Source organism: Rosa chinensis, chromosome 3, assembly GCF_002994745.2.
Source record: "Rosa chinensis cultivar Old Blush chromosome 3, RchiOBHm-V2, whole genome shotgun sequence".
NCBI lineage: Eukaryota > Viridiplantae > Streptophyta > Magnoliopsida > Rosales > Rosaceae > Rosa > Rosa chinensis.
The window spans coordinates 3,210,277-3,221,787 of NC_037090.1; the positions used below are offsets into that span (position 1 = coordinate 3,210,277).

An 11,511-nucleotide genomic window follows, 5' to 3' on the forward strand; every position below is an offset into this window, starting at 1 on the left:
CCACCTCTCTGACCTCAGGTAGAATCCAAATTCTTGGCTAGTATACTTCCATTTTTGCTCAGTTCATTTCTGTAGCATTATTGCACATGCTTTGTATCATTTTGCTGCCAATACTCCTTACATTAGATTAAGGCTCAGAGCCTCGGAACTTTGCTTGTGTTAGATATCCCAGTTTGGTTTTCTGGGTCTGCTTCAGGTTTCACTTTTGTGACTGTTTGTCTGTTTCACCATTTCTGTGCCTAATGTGTGATCTTATCCGTAGAGGGTTTTAGGGGCCAACTGAATTTAGTACCTTTTCCTTCATTTCTGTTCAGAAGTGCTAGTTTCTGGAGTTCCAAAGTTTCTCACTTGGTGAATAAAGGGTCTAGAATCAATCTTCTGTAGTTGTTTGCAGAAGAAATGGCATCAGTTATAGGTTTTGGGGGACCTCACTTTTTTGCATTAAGGTCTGAGAATAAGCCCCGGTTTCGAGTGCAAGTTAGGAGTTTAGGTAATCAGGATGCGTCAGTTTTGCCTTCAGACTCGGTTGTAGTGAATGGAGCTTCTGTAGTTGGGGAGAGGGAGGGAAGTAGGCCTTTGGTTGATCAAGGGAATGGGAGTTTGAGGCATAAGGTTAAGGAGAAACAGAGGATAGAAGATGGTGTTCTCGAAAGTTTGGAACCTTTGTGGGATGATGGGTATGGGACTGTGACTGTAAAGGATTATTTCGATGCAACTGAGGAGATGATTAAGCCTGATGGTGGTCCTCCCCGATGGTTTAGCCCCCTTGCGCGCAACCCTCCATTGAAGGATTCTCCAGTTCTTTTGTTTTTGCCTGGTAATTGATGCCGGATCAGTCACAATTTGTCATTAATTTTGAAGCTACTTTAGTTTTGTGTTTTTCTTTGAAGTGATATGCACCGATGGCCTTGAGGAAAAATTGATGTTATGTCTCTTATGGGAAGAAACTTTTGAGATGAGTTTGTTAATGACTGAAATATAGAGCAAAAAATGTTGTTTAATCATTTTGTTATTGATACATACAGGGTTAGATGGTACTGGGTGCGGACTCATTTTGCATCATAAAGCTCTTCAGAAGTAAGTAACTCGTCTTTGATTTTTGACAACTTTTTTTTGTTGCTGAGATTCCACCCCTGTAATAGTTGGCCTTGCTAGAGAAACATGGCACTTCTACAGATCAGGTTTAGCAATTTGGAACTTGGGGTCAACTATTTGTTCTGATCTATACTTCCTTAAACCTTGCAGGGTCTTTGAAGTTCGATGCTTGCATATTCCAGTTAACGATCGAACACCATTTGAAGGTCTTAATTTTTATATCCCTATCCATTACATTACATATGTTTATCCATACAATTTATGTGTAAATGACAGAGTAATTTCTCGAGTTATTTGTGAAGATATTTCACCTATTGATGGGCAGTCCTGTATTTATAACTGCTTTTAGCTACTTAATATTTTGCATTGTTAACAACAGTTAGTTTCAATTTTTTTAACGTGATCTGAACAACTTAAGGATTTGGTTGCTTGTATCCTTTATCTAACGATGCTCATTTTAGATTCCGTGTAGGATTGACTTTCAGTATGCTTTGTTGCCAATTTATTTTCCAAATGTCTACGGTATTATCTTTAGAATTGAAGGGCGATGACATAGTTTATGACCACAGGTCCACAACTTAAATATAATTGTAAATCTAACATTTATGTAGTCGAGATACTCCAATTACCTTATGCATGTTAACAGGCTAAACTAGTGTCTAACTTGTAAGTGGGTTTTGTCTTATGCTTGTTCGTTGCTAAACCAACAGTTGCTTCAGTTCTAAACTGACCCTGTGGTCTCATTTATACCAAACCACAATAGGACATAGCTTGTTGCTGAAAAATTTGAGTATCATCGAGCTAAACTATATTGTCAATGCCCTTGATTCAATCATTTTAATCTTCAATTTCTGAAACCATTAAGTGGCTATGGATATATGCTGTATTGCTGGACATTTTGTAGTCTCTAAGCTATACTACTTTACCTATGCACCATGTGCACACACTTTTCTATTCAAACTTAGGACAGTCAGGTTTTGCCTAGTCTTTATTTTCTTCCTCTTCTTCTTTGTTTTTTTGTTTTTCTGTTTTGAAGATGTTTGTATCAATCAATTATATAGTGGGCTTACATTTATAGGGCTGGTGAAATTGGTGGAAGAAACTATTAGGGTTGAGCATGCTTTATCTCCCAACAAGCCAATTTATTTGGTAGGAGATTCTTTTGGAGGATGCCTATCACTTGCCGTTGCTGCACGTAATCCTACCGTTGACCTAGTACTGATACTAATCAACCCAGGTTGGTGTTATGGTATATAGTTTAGTTTCCTTCCTCATATAGTCTTATGTGTTAATGAACTTTGGTTGATACACCAAGTCAGTTTGACTTTTGTGGTTTTCTATTGTAGCAACATCCATCGAGAGGTCTCAGTTGCTACCTCTGTTCCCAATCTTGGACGCTATGCCTGAAGAATTACATATCACAGTTCCCTATCTTCTCAGCTTTGTTATGGGTACGTGATTTTCTGCTTCCAGAATCTAAATCCACTTATATCTCTGGAGAAACCAGACAAGCTATTGCTAATTTAGCAGTTCTCCATGCTTTACTGCCTTTAATCCTGTCTTAATTATAAACTGTATTACTTTGGTCCATAAAAAGTTTATTGTCTTAAGGTGCTGCTTAAATAACAACTGATAGCCCAGCCGTGTTCTTGCAAGCCTGGTTATGAACCCTGGTTACTCCCTCATATTATATTTTCTTGCTACATCATTAAATTGCATCATCTTACATTGAATATTACATTACCGGGAGCCATGCTTATGAGGCAGTTTCAAGAACTTTTTTATGTTAATTGTCCTGGAAATTTCATGTGTGCATGACAGGAGCAAATTATAGGCAGTTTCAAGTTTCCCTTGTTTTCAATCACGATTATGTCAGTTCTGATATTTCCTTTAAATTTTCATGCTATCAGGTGATCCAATAAAAATGGCGACGGTTAACATAAAAAATAGGCTTCCTCCCGGTTTAAAATTTACGCAAATATCGCAGAACCTCACTGCTTTGCTACCATGTCTCTCTGTAAGAAGCATTTGCATTTATGTTTGTTTAACTTTGTATTTTTCGTTCTTGGCATTATCTTTTTCTCTGTTTAAACTAGGTTTGTTTTGTTATTTAGTGCAATTTGTTTATATGTGCTTCGCTTATCATTTGCTGTTGATTTTTTAAGTTAGTCTTTTGGATTTACACCAGTCTTGTTCTTTTCCTTTCCCTGCTATGGTCAGTAATTAGTCTCATTCATACCCACATTAAAAAGCATGTGTTCACTATTATAGTAGTTGTGCTCACCAGTAAGGCAGATGATAATTTTAAAAGGTACAAGTAATTGAAATGATGCTCATCTTGTTTGAAATTCAAATCTCCTAGTCATGAATTATGGCTATGGAAAATGTAGTTCTCTAACTTCCTTTTAGACATCTACTTACTGTCAAGTGTGTCAACATATGGTGAGGCACACACCTTATTCTCGATATATTCATTGAGACTGGTGCATTTTACTCTGAAACAGCTTAACTCTAAAGCATCACTGTTGACAGACACGCCAAACATTGTTCAATGACTTAAAATTAATCTCTATTACTTTAGACACTAAACTTGAGTTTCCGCCTGAGGATTATACACTTTTTGCATAGGAATAGTAGATACACATTTGATACTCCATAAAATCCCTGCAGTCTTTATGTGATTTCTGAAAGTTATAGTCACAGCTAGCACGTCATCTTGAATGGTTATAAGAAAATGGTGGATAAGGATGAATGTAGTAGTATTTTTCTAACTCATGCCATATCATCATTTGCTTTCGTTCTCGTATCATTTACTGCTATTATTGGCCTACATACTGTATAATCATTTGGGATGAGAGTTGTACCTTGTTGTCTATTTTCCTTTATTTATATCATTTTCTTCTCAGTCTTTGGCCGATATTATACCAAGGGAAACTCTTCTTTGGAAGTTGAAGCTGCTCAGATCAGCTGCTGGTTATGCAAATTCCCGTCTTCATGCTGTTAAAGCTGAAGTACTTGTGTTGGCTAGGTTCTTACTGACTTTCCCTGTCATGGTTCTCTTGTTTTATGGAAAATTGACAACTTTTCTTCTCTTTTTATTTGTTCCTTACCTTTGTTCATTCTCAAATTGGATGCTGGCACTTTTGGGTATAACTGATTTTATTTATTTATTTCAGTGACAAGGATAACATGGTTCCTAGTGGGGATGAAGCGGAACGACTAAGGAACTCATTACAGAACTGTTCAATTCGTCACTTCCCAGACAATGGGCATACCCTATTACTGGTAAGTTAATATTTATGCACTTTACAAAGCCTGGCTGCTGGCATGGTGCTACCGGATTTTCTGTTGATCTGTTCTGTTAATACAAAATTACTGACACCAATTTAGATATATTTAAACCTAATAGACTTACTTGATACTATCAAACTGATTAAGGTGAATTATCTTGTATGTTGGCTTTAGTTTGACTTTTAAATAGTGGTTTATAGAATTATGATCAAATTGAGAACAAGGTGTACGCTCGAAGGAATCGCTGGATTTGATTTTATAGAATTACTTCAGTTTCTCTCGTTCTTTTTTTTTTTTTTTCAATATTTGCTGTTGCTTGATCACAACACCCTTTTGTTAGTTTCTACAATTGACAAGTTGGATGAAAGCTTGTCAAAGATGAAGATTTGACTTGAAAATTCTCCGGGGATATCAATTGGCCCATTTGTCAATGGACAGCTGGACACTAATTCTGTGACAACATTATTTTTATTTTTATAATGCAAACTTCTATTTTGTTATTTCAATGCAGTAGAAAATTTTCCTTCTGGGTTTAATCGCCTTTACCTTGTGGAAATACAAACTTAATTGACTGAACTCCGGTTGTCATGTTACAGGAAGATGGGGTTAATTTGTTGACAGTTATAAAACGTACTCTCAAATATCGCCGTTCAAGGAAGCATGATAGTGTCTCAGATTTCCTTCCTCCTAGTATGACAGAATTCAACTATGTATTTGATGAAACAGTCGGGTAATTTAGTTGAGCAATTTCTCTCTTCCTTTCCTATTCTATTTGTTCATTTTTGATGGCAAGCTTCCACACATGCTACTTCTTAAGGTTAATTAAGGACTCCATTGTTTGTCTACTTTTGAATTTTGTTGTTAATATTAGTTGTGTTTTCTAATGCTTTTGTCTGGACTAAGTTCAGATGATAATAATGTCTTTGAGTTCAGATCCCAAAAACAATTTGCATTTGAAAATTATTCATGAATTAAATGAGGTAGTTCATCCTGTTTATTATTCAGCTTCGCTTAGGAGTATTCATTAAAGTTCTGTTGCACAGGTATATAAAAATTTCTGCAATTATAAGTTGTTTTTCTTAGTGTGGAAAATATTTTCTAAAGGAATATACCATGTAAATTTATAGCTATTATCTGAGTCTTTTGACGTCAGAAAAGCTTTCGATATCTCATTATACTACAGTACTACTTGAAGAGTTTTTGGTGATGAGAAGCTGAAAAATAAAAACCATAGTAACAAATCTGTCTAGGATCCAACTGCTCATGACAGCCTTTCTGGTCTTCAGAAAAAGAAAAAGAAAATTGCTACTTATATCTAGGAGACTAGGATCGTATAAGCAGTCTAGATGCATCCTGTATGGGTTTCACTTGCAATTTACCTGGACCAGGCTATGTTGCATCTAGTATCTTTGGAATATTTGGGACCAAAGGTGATACTAAAACAACTGAATGGCAGATTGTTACGCTTTGCTGCTGGTTCTGCTCTTTTCTCAACATTGGAAGATGGAACGGTAGTGAGAGGTCTTGCAGGAGTTCCAATTGAAGGACCTGTCTTAATTGTTGGCTATCATAATTTAATGGGGCTAGAACTGTATTCTTTAGTTGAAGAATTTTTAAGAGAAAAGAAAATAATGGTTCGTGGTTTAGCACATCCAGAACTGTTGTTCGGGAAGAGCTCAGCTGATTTTGACGTGCTCAAATTATTTGGTGCATTACCTGTTACGGCAAGAAATCTATTTAAAGCGCTGTCATCAAACTCACATGTTCTCTTGTATCCTGGTGGTGCACGTGAAGCTCTCCATTACAAGGTGCACCAACTGCCTAGTTCCTTATAGTACTATATATTTTGAAATGGCAGTTTCCTTGCATTATGTGCTGTCTGCCAGAGATTATCTGATTTTCAGACAGAATTTTTTGTGGGCATTTAAATATATAAGATTTAAAGGATACTAGATGCTTTAACAGGTAAAGTGGCCAGGCTAAAGTGGATTTCTCCTTTCATGATAGTTTTTGAGCCAGAGCTAAAGTGGCCATTGTGTCTATCATTGCTATTAGATTTATCATGGAAAGTATAACCATGAAAGGAGAAAGAAAGTGCATAAGCATATGCACATGTGAATTTGTTTTCAGTTTATTCAGAAAAACATAGGAACATCAAACTTTGCATGTTTTAGAACATTCAGGGTCACAAAGGAATACAAATACAATATGCAGAAACTCTTTGATTTGGTGGAGTAATCAAAGATGTGATAGTTTTTTGTTGCCCATGATGATAGGGTGATTCTATAATTGGCAGGGGGAAGAATACAAGTTATTCTGGCCTGATCAACCTGAATTTGTCAGAATGGCTGCACGTTTTGGGGCCACAATTGTACCATTTGCAGCTGTAGGAGAAGATGACTTACTCAAAGTAAGCTTTTGTAACTGTTATACTCCAAACTTCTCTTGGTAAAATTAAGGACCTTTTCTCTGGGTTTATGACAGTTTTATGGAATCTTAGACAGGGTATATGACTCTCATTAATATTTCTTATAATTTTCTCCTAATCGCTGAAAAAGATAACAAAAGTAGTGTTACCAATCCAAGGGTGTTGGTGGAGAGTAGATATACACTGCATTTTCAATATGTAGGATTAAATTGGTATCGGATGCGATTCTCTAAAATAGGAATAATAAGCATAACCAATGTAGTAATGGTTTGTACCTCGCAGAGTTTAAATCTCTCATCCAAAATACAGGTTCTGTCAATCCTTCTGTTTGACTTTCACTTTTATGTTCTGCTTCTGATAGATGTAACTCCATCTTAGTAGTCTCTTACGTGGCCATATACCATCTTCTTCTTTACCAAGAATAATATAATAGACATTTATGTTTTACCTCAAGTTTTAACGTCTTATAATGTACTTTGGAATTTGTGATGATATTTCATTTCTTTATCGACACCTTCTGTCTTGAGCTACAATTTTGAAGTTGACACATTGTAACTTGGTTCTTATTTTGGATGTGGCAGTTGGTTCTTGACTACAATGACATAAAGAAGATCCCTGTGGTGGGCGACTATTTCATCAATGCTAATAATGATGCTATAAAATTGAGGTAAAGATATCCTGAAAGACAATCTAGATTAATGTTATATATGTAAGTTTAAATTCTCTTTTGATCGTTCTCTTAACAAAAATGTGGTCTGGTTATAGGGAGGATACACCTGGAGAAGTTGCCAACCAAGACCTCTTCTTTCCCGGAATTCTGCCCAAGTTACCAGGCCGCTATTACCATTTGTTTGGGAAACCGATAGAAACAAAAGGAAGGGAAGAGATCCTGAAAGACAAAGACAGTGCAAACAAATTGTATTTGGAGATACAATCTGAAATTGAACGAAGTTTAGCATACTTAATCAAGAAGCGAGAGGAGGATCCTTACAGGAATCTTATTGACAGAACAGTATATCGGGCACTATATTCCCGTTTAGATGAAATTCCAACATTTGAGCCTTGAAAAATTGGTTTCGAGGAGCATGCTCTTCTTGGTTTTCACTGCACAGTAGTACAAGTATTTACTGGGGACAAGGATGATGCTGTGGCCAAGCAAGATCATTATTTCTCTTGATACTGAATCTCGTGTTGCAATCTAGTGATGGGGTCTGAGCTGAAGCATTGTCTCTGAACCTGCAAATATCAGAATTGTACATGCCCTTTACATGTTTGTGATATGTATATTTCACAGAAGGTGATAGTGTACTTTAGGGGTAACGTGTACACAGAATAGATGACATGTATATTTCTTTTTTAACCCTTGCCTATATGATATTGTTCATGGCCTAATATGTAATAGTGATACGACACAATATCATACTGATGCTAGCCATTGGAAATCATTATTTGATTGATGAACAAATCTTACAAGGTTTTCGATTACAACAAATCATACAAGTTTATGCATACATCTTCGTACATGTTCTGGTTACCAACTGTTCAAATTTATGGCAGTGGCAGTGTTTGATTTCTTCTATGTGTTCAAACATCAATACCAGAAATGACAATTTTTCCGGAAACATTTGATAGGTTCTGTACACAGATTTAGCAGTATCAGCCTTCTGGTGTGAGAGTTTCTTAGTCGTGAAGCCAGATTTGTATCTCCACCATAAAAGCAGTCAGCGTTGTTTCTAAAGGATGTAAAGTAGCTTATCTCTATTATATTCTACCGAAAGAAGAATGAATTAGGAGTAAGGAAAATTGGGTGTATGTGGAAATCAGAACAGAGGGAATATATAACAGCGCTTAATGGAGGTCCCTATCCAAGTATGAGCAGAACATGATTCTTCAGGTCTGGCCAAGCAAAAGGATAGAATTGATCCACGATATCTTCAGGGATAAACAGGAGCCACAATTATGGTCTTTCAGCTTCAATTTGTAAGTGGTTTCTTTATGCAATATCTATTCGAAACGTAACATTTTCGTGTATCTAAAGTTATTCTGATTTCTTTCCTTCATTAACTAATGGAACCAATGCATTCTGAACAGTGAGAGACTAGCTCAAATCAGAAGACAATGCAGGTCACAATCCATAGATATTTTTGGCAGAATATGATTCCTTCAGCATTACCAAGGCATTGGAAGAAGCATATGTGATAGAAAAGTAACATAGCTAGTTGCTGTATATAAATGCAAGGACAGGCTTCAACATGTTGCAAGTGAGAAACAAATCCTAACTTGAGTTCCAAGCAAGAGTGACAGAAGTTCCAACCTTGAAGCACGACCATGGCTTACAATGACTACGGCAATTACAGACCAGGTTACTCCACCGGTGGGGTTGGAGCTTACACCGACCAATGGGGAAATCCAAGGTATGCTTCTGATGACGAGGAGTGCCGTACAGTCATTGTTGATGCTGACGGTACTCGAAGAACAATAATTGGTTGTGTCCCCATCCGTAAACCAGAAACTTATATTACCACAACCGAGACTATCATTGAAGAACGTGTTCACTCACCTTTATTACCTTCATACAGGCAAAGTTCTCACCCAGGTGTTGTTGAGCCAGTTAGAGGCTACGGCTATGCTGCTGATGACTCATGGCAGCGCAGGTCTTCGAGCCCCGTCAGAGGTGGTTATGGTTATGCTGACCAACCCTCCAGGATTGCACCATCCAATGGTGTGAATTGGCGCCAACAGCCCCATCAAACCGGACACTACAGTGGCACTTCAGCAGGCTATAATGACTATAATGACTACAGCAACAAGCCAAGTTACAAGCATAGTGGAAAGACTGACCACTATGATGACCACTACAGCAACAAGCCAAGTTACAAGCATAGTGGAAAGAGTGACAACTATGATGATCAATACCGCAAAAATGATAGTAGCAGCTATGGACCAGCTGTCAACATGATATCAAACATGGTATCAAGCCGGCCTAAGCCAAGCCGTACTGTATATTCTACTGGTGCACTCCCCGTTCGCGGTGATGGCAGGCTCACTGTTCCAACAGATGACATGGAGAGAGCCTTGCACTACTTGAAGGAAAGTGCAAAGCCTTCACCATGGCCACGAACATAATGAAATTGACTTCCAGGAATGTCATGTATGTTATTTTCATGCTGCTGGTTTAGTATAATCTAGCGACTCTTATCTGTGTGTTTATCTGCTTCTGTAACCTGTGTTGATGGCATGTATGCCTTGTGATATGAAATTATAATAAAGCATTGTAGCAATTATGCCTGCAATAAATATAATATATATGCATCGGTTCTATTTTATTATATGTTCAGCTTTGTATGGACCTTAATTATCATAGATATTGAGATCATATTTCAATTAAGGTTTTACACAGCTAAACTACCAATGAATTTATATCCAATGATGAAGTTACTATGTTTTTGTTGAAAATTAGGGAATATGACAGTGATAATCAATTAGTTTTTTTACACAAAATTGGATTTATATCCAATAATGAAGAGTAATAAGGCAGTTGGAGTTAGTTTAGTTACCTCTGTACCATTGGATTATGGTGACGTATTAACTTTTGTAAAACCATGTGTTTTGCCCAACAAATACTTTTTTTGTAGGAGTAAAAAGTAAATCAAGTCATGATCATATAGTATTCCTTTGTACTTTTTGGTTTTGAGCTTCAATACTTTCCTACCATGCCAGAATCCATTGGATGTAAAACCAGATTAGGACTCAAGCTACCACAATCAAGATTTGGAATGCAAGACACAAGAAAATTTATTTTTTGCATAATACATTTATTGCAGATCCATCACAAGAACATACATTGTAAGCTTATAAATCCTTCCTCTACTGACAACTCTTCCTCCCAAAGCAAAAGATAGAAACAAAAATGGCTTTGATAACCATCTGCAGCAATATATTGGCTGTCCTCCTGTACATGGTCACTGCAATGCTGTCCATTGGAACCTGTGGTTTTAGTCGCCACCTCACCCCAATCAATTCAGTCTTCCCAACAAATTTCACTCTGGAAGAGAGGCATCAGATGGTTGAAATGTCAAGAAATCGAGCAGAGTTAATGATGAACAATGCAGCCAATGATATAATACAAGCCCCTATTCTACCTGCTCTAGGCCATTACTACATAACGAGAATGATCATCGCCTCACAACTATATTCACCTAACTTACTGGTGGACACAGGCAGTGATGATACATGGGTTCAGGGATCAGGCTGCAGCAGCTGCTTCCCGGTCAAGATAGGAAATTTCAAATATAAAAATTCCTCATCATACAGCAAGTTACCATGTACACACCCACTTTGTGTTCCGAAAGTATGTTCTAGTGGTGGGCACTGTCTCTACAAGATCGCATCCTATGGTGGTGGCAGCAGTGAGGGTTGGGTTTCAAATGACACCTTCACTTTCTGGAGCAGTAGGCGAAAATTTATAAAGTACACAGCTGCATCTGTTTGTGGCTATGATAATAAGAACATCAGCTTTGGTAAAAATACAGGGAAGATAACTAGCATCTTTGGTTTAGGGGCGGGGCCCAGGTCCATGCTAATGCAACTAGCTTGTCAGACACATGGTCACTTCTCTTATTACTGCTTACCGCCATTGCCTGCACGAAGATGAGCTCATACATTCTTAAAGTTTGGTGAAGAAGCAACAATAGGAG

General features: G+C 37.3%; 2 protein-coding genes across 4 annotated transcripts; both read left to right on the top strand.

Moving 5' to 3' along the window:
* The first annotated feature begins 33 nt into the window (after positions 1–33).
* Positions 34–8,325, top strand: LOC112192766 (acyltransferase-like protein At1g54570, chloroplastic). Of its 2 annotated transcripts, none has more exons than XR_002933597.2 (13): positions 34–817; positions 1,026–1,077; positions 1,246–1,301; positions 2,174–2,332; positions 2,442–2,546; positions 3,006–3,112; positions 4,002–4,123; positions 4,272–4,380; positions 4,983–5,116; positions 5,843–6,194; positions 6,663–6,796; positions 7,396–7,481; positions 7,580–7,633. XR_002933597.2 is itself a non-coding variant. In XM_024332634.2 (13 exons), the coding sequence occupies exons 1-13, from the start codon at positions 400–402 to the stop codon at positions 7,878–7,880; spliced, it is 2,115 nt and encodes a 704-aa protein (XP_024188402.1). In that variant the 5' UTR covers positions 43–399; the 3' UTR covers positions 7,881–8,325. The 2 variants fall into 2 exon arrangements, 1 of the variants encoding a protein (XP_024188402.1); XM_024332634.2 differs by having other exon boundaries at positions 43–817; positions 6,683–6,796; positions 7,580–8,325.
* A 737-nt stretch (positions 8,326–9,062) lies between these two features.
* LOC112192767 lies at positions 9,063–10,143 on the top strand. 2 transcript variants are annotated; one of them, XM_040516544.1, is made up of 2 exons: positions 9,063–9,755; positions 9,792–10,143. In XM_040516544.1, exons 1-2 carry the CDS (start codon positions 9,143–9,145, stop codon positions 9,938–9,940), a joined length of 762 nt encoding a protein of 253 aa, XP_040372478.1. In that variant the 5' UTR covers positions 9,063–9,142; the 3' UTR covers positions 9,941–10,143. The 2 variants fall into 2 exon arrangements, with proteins under 2 accessions (XP_040372478.1, XP_024188404.1); XM_024332636.2 differs by having other exon boundaries at positions 9,068–9,228; positions 9,394–10,143.
* The last annotated feature ends 1,368 nt before the right edge of the window (positions 10,144–11,511 follow it).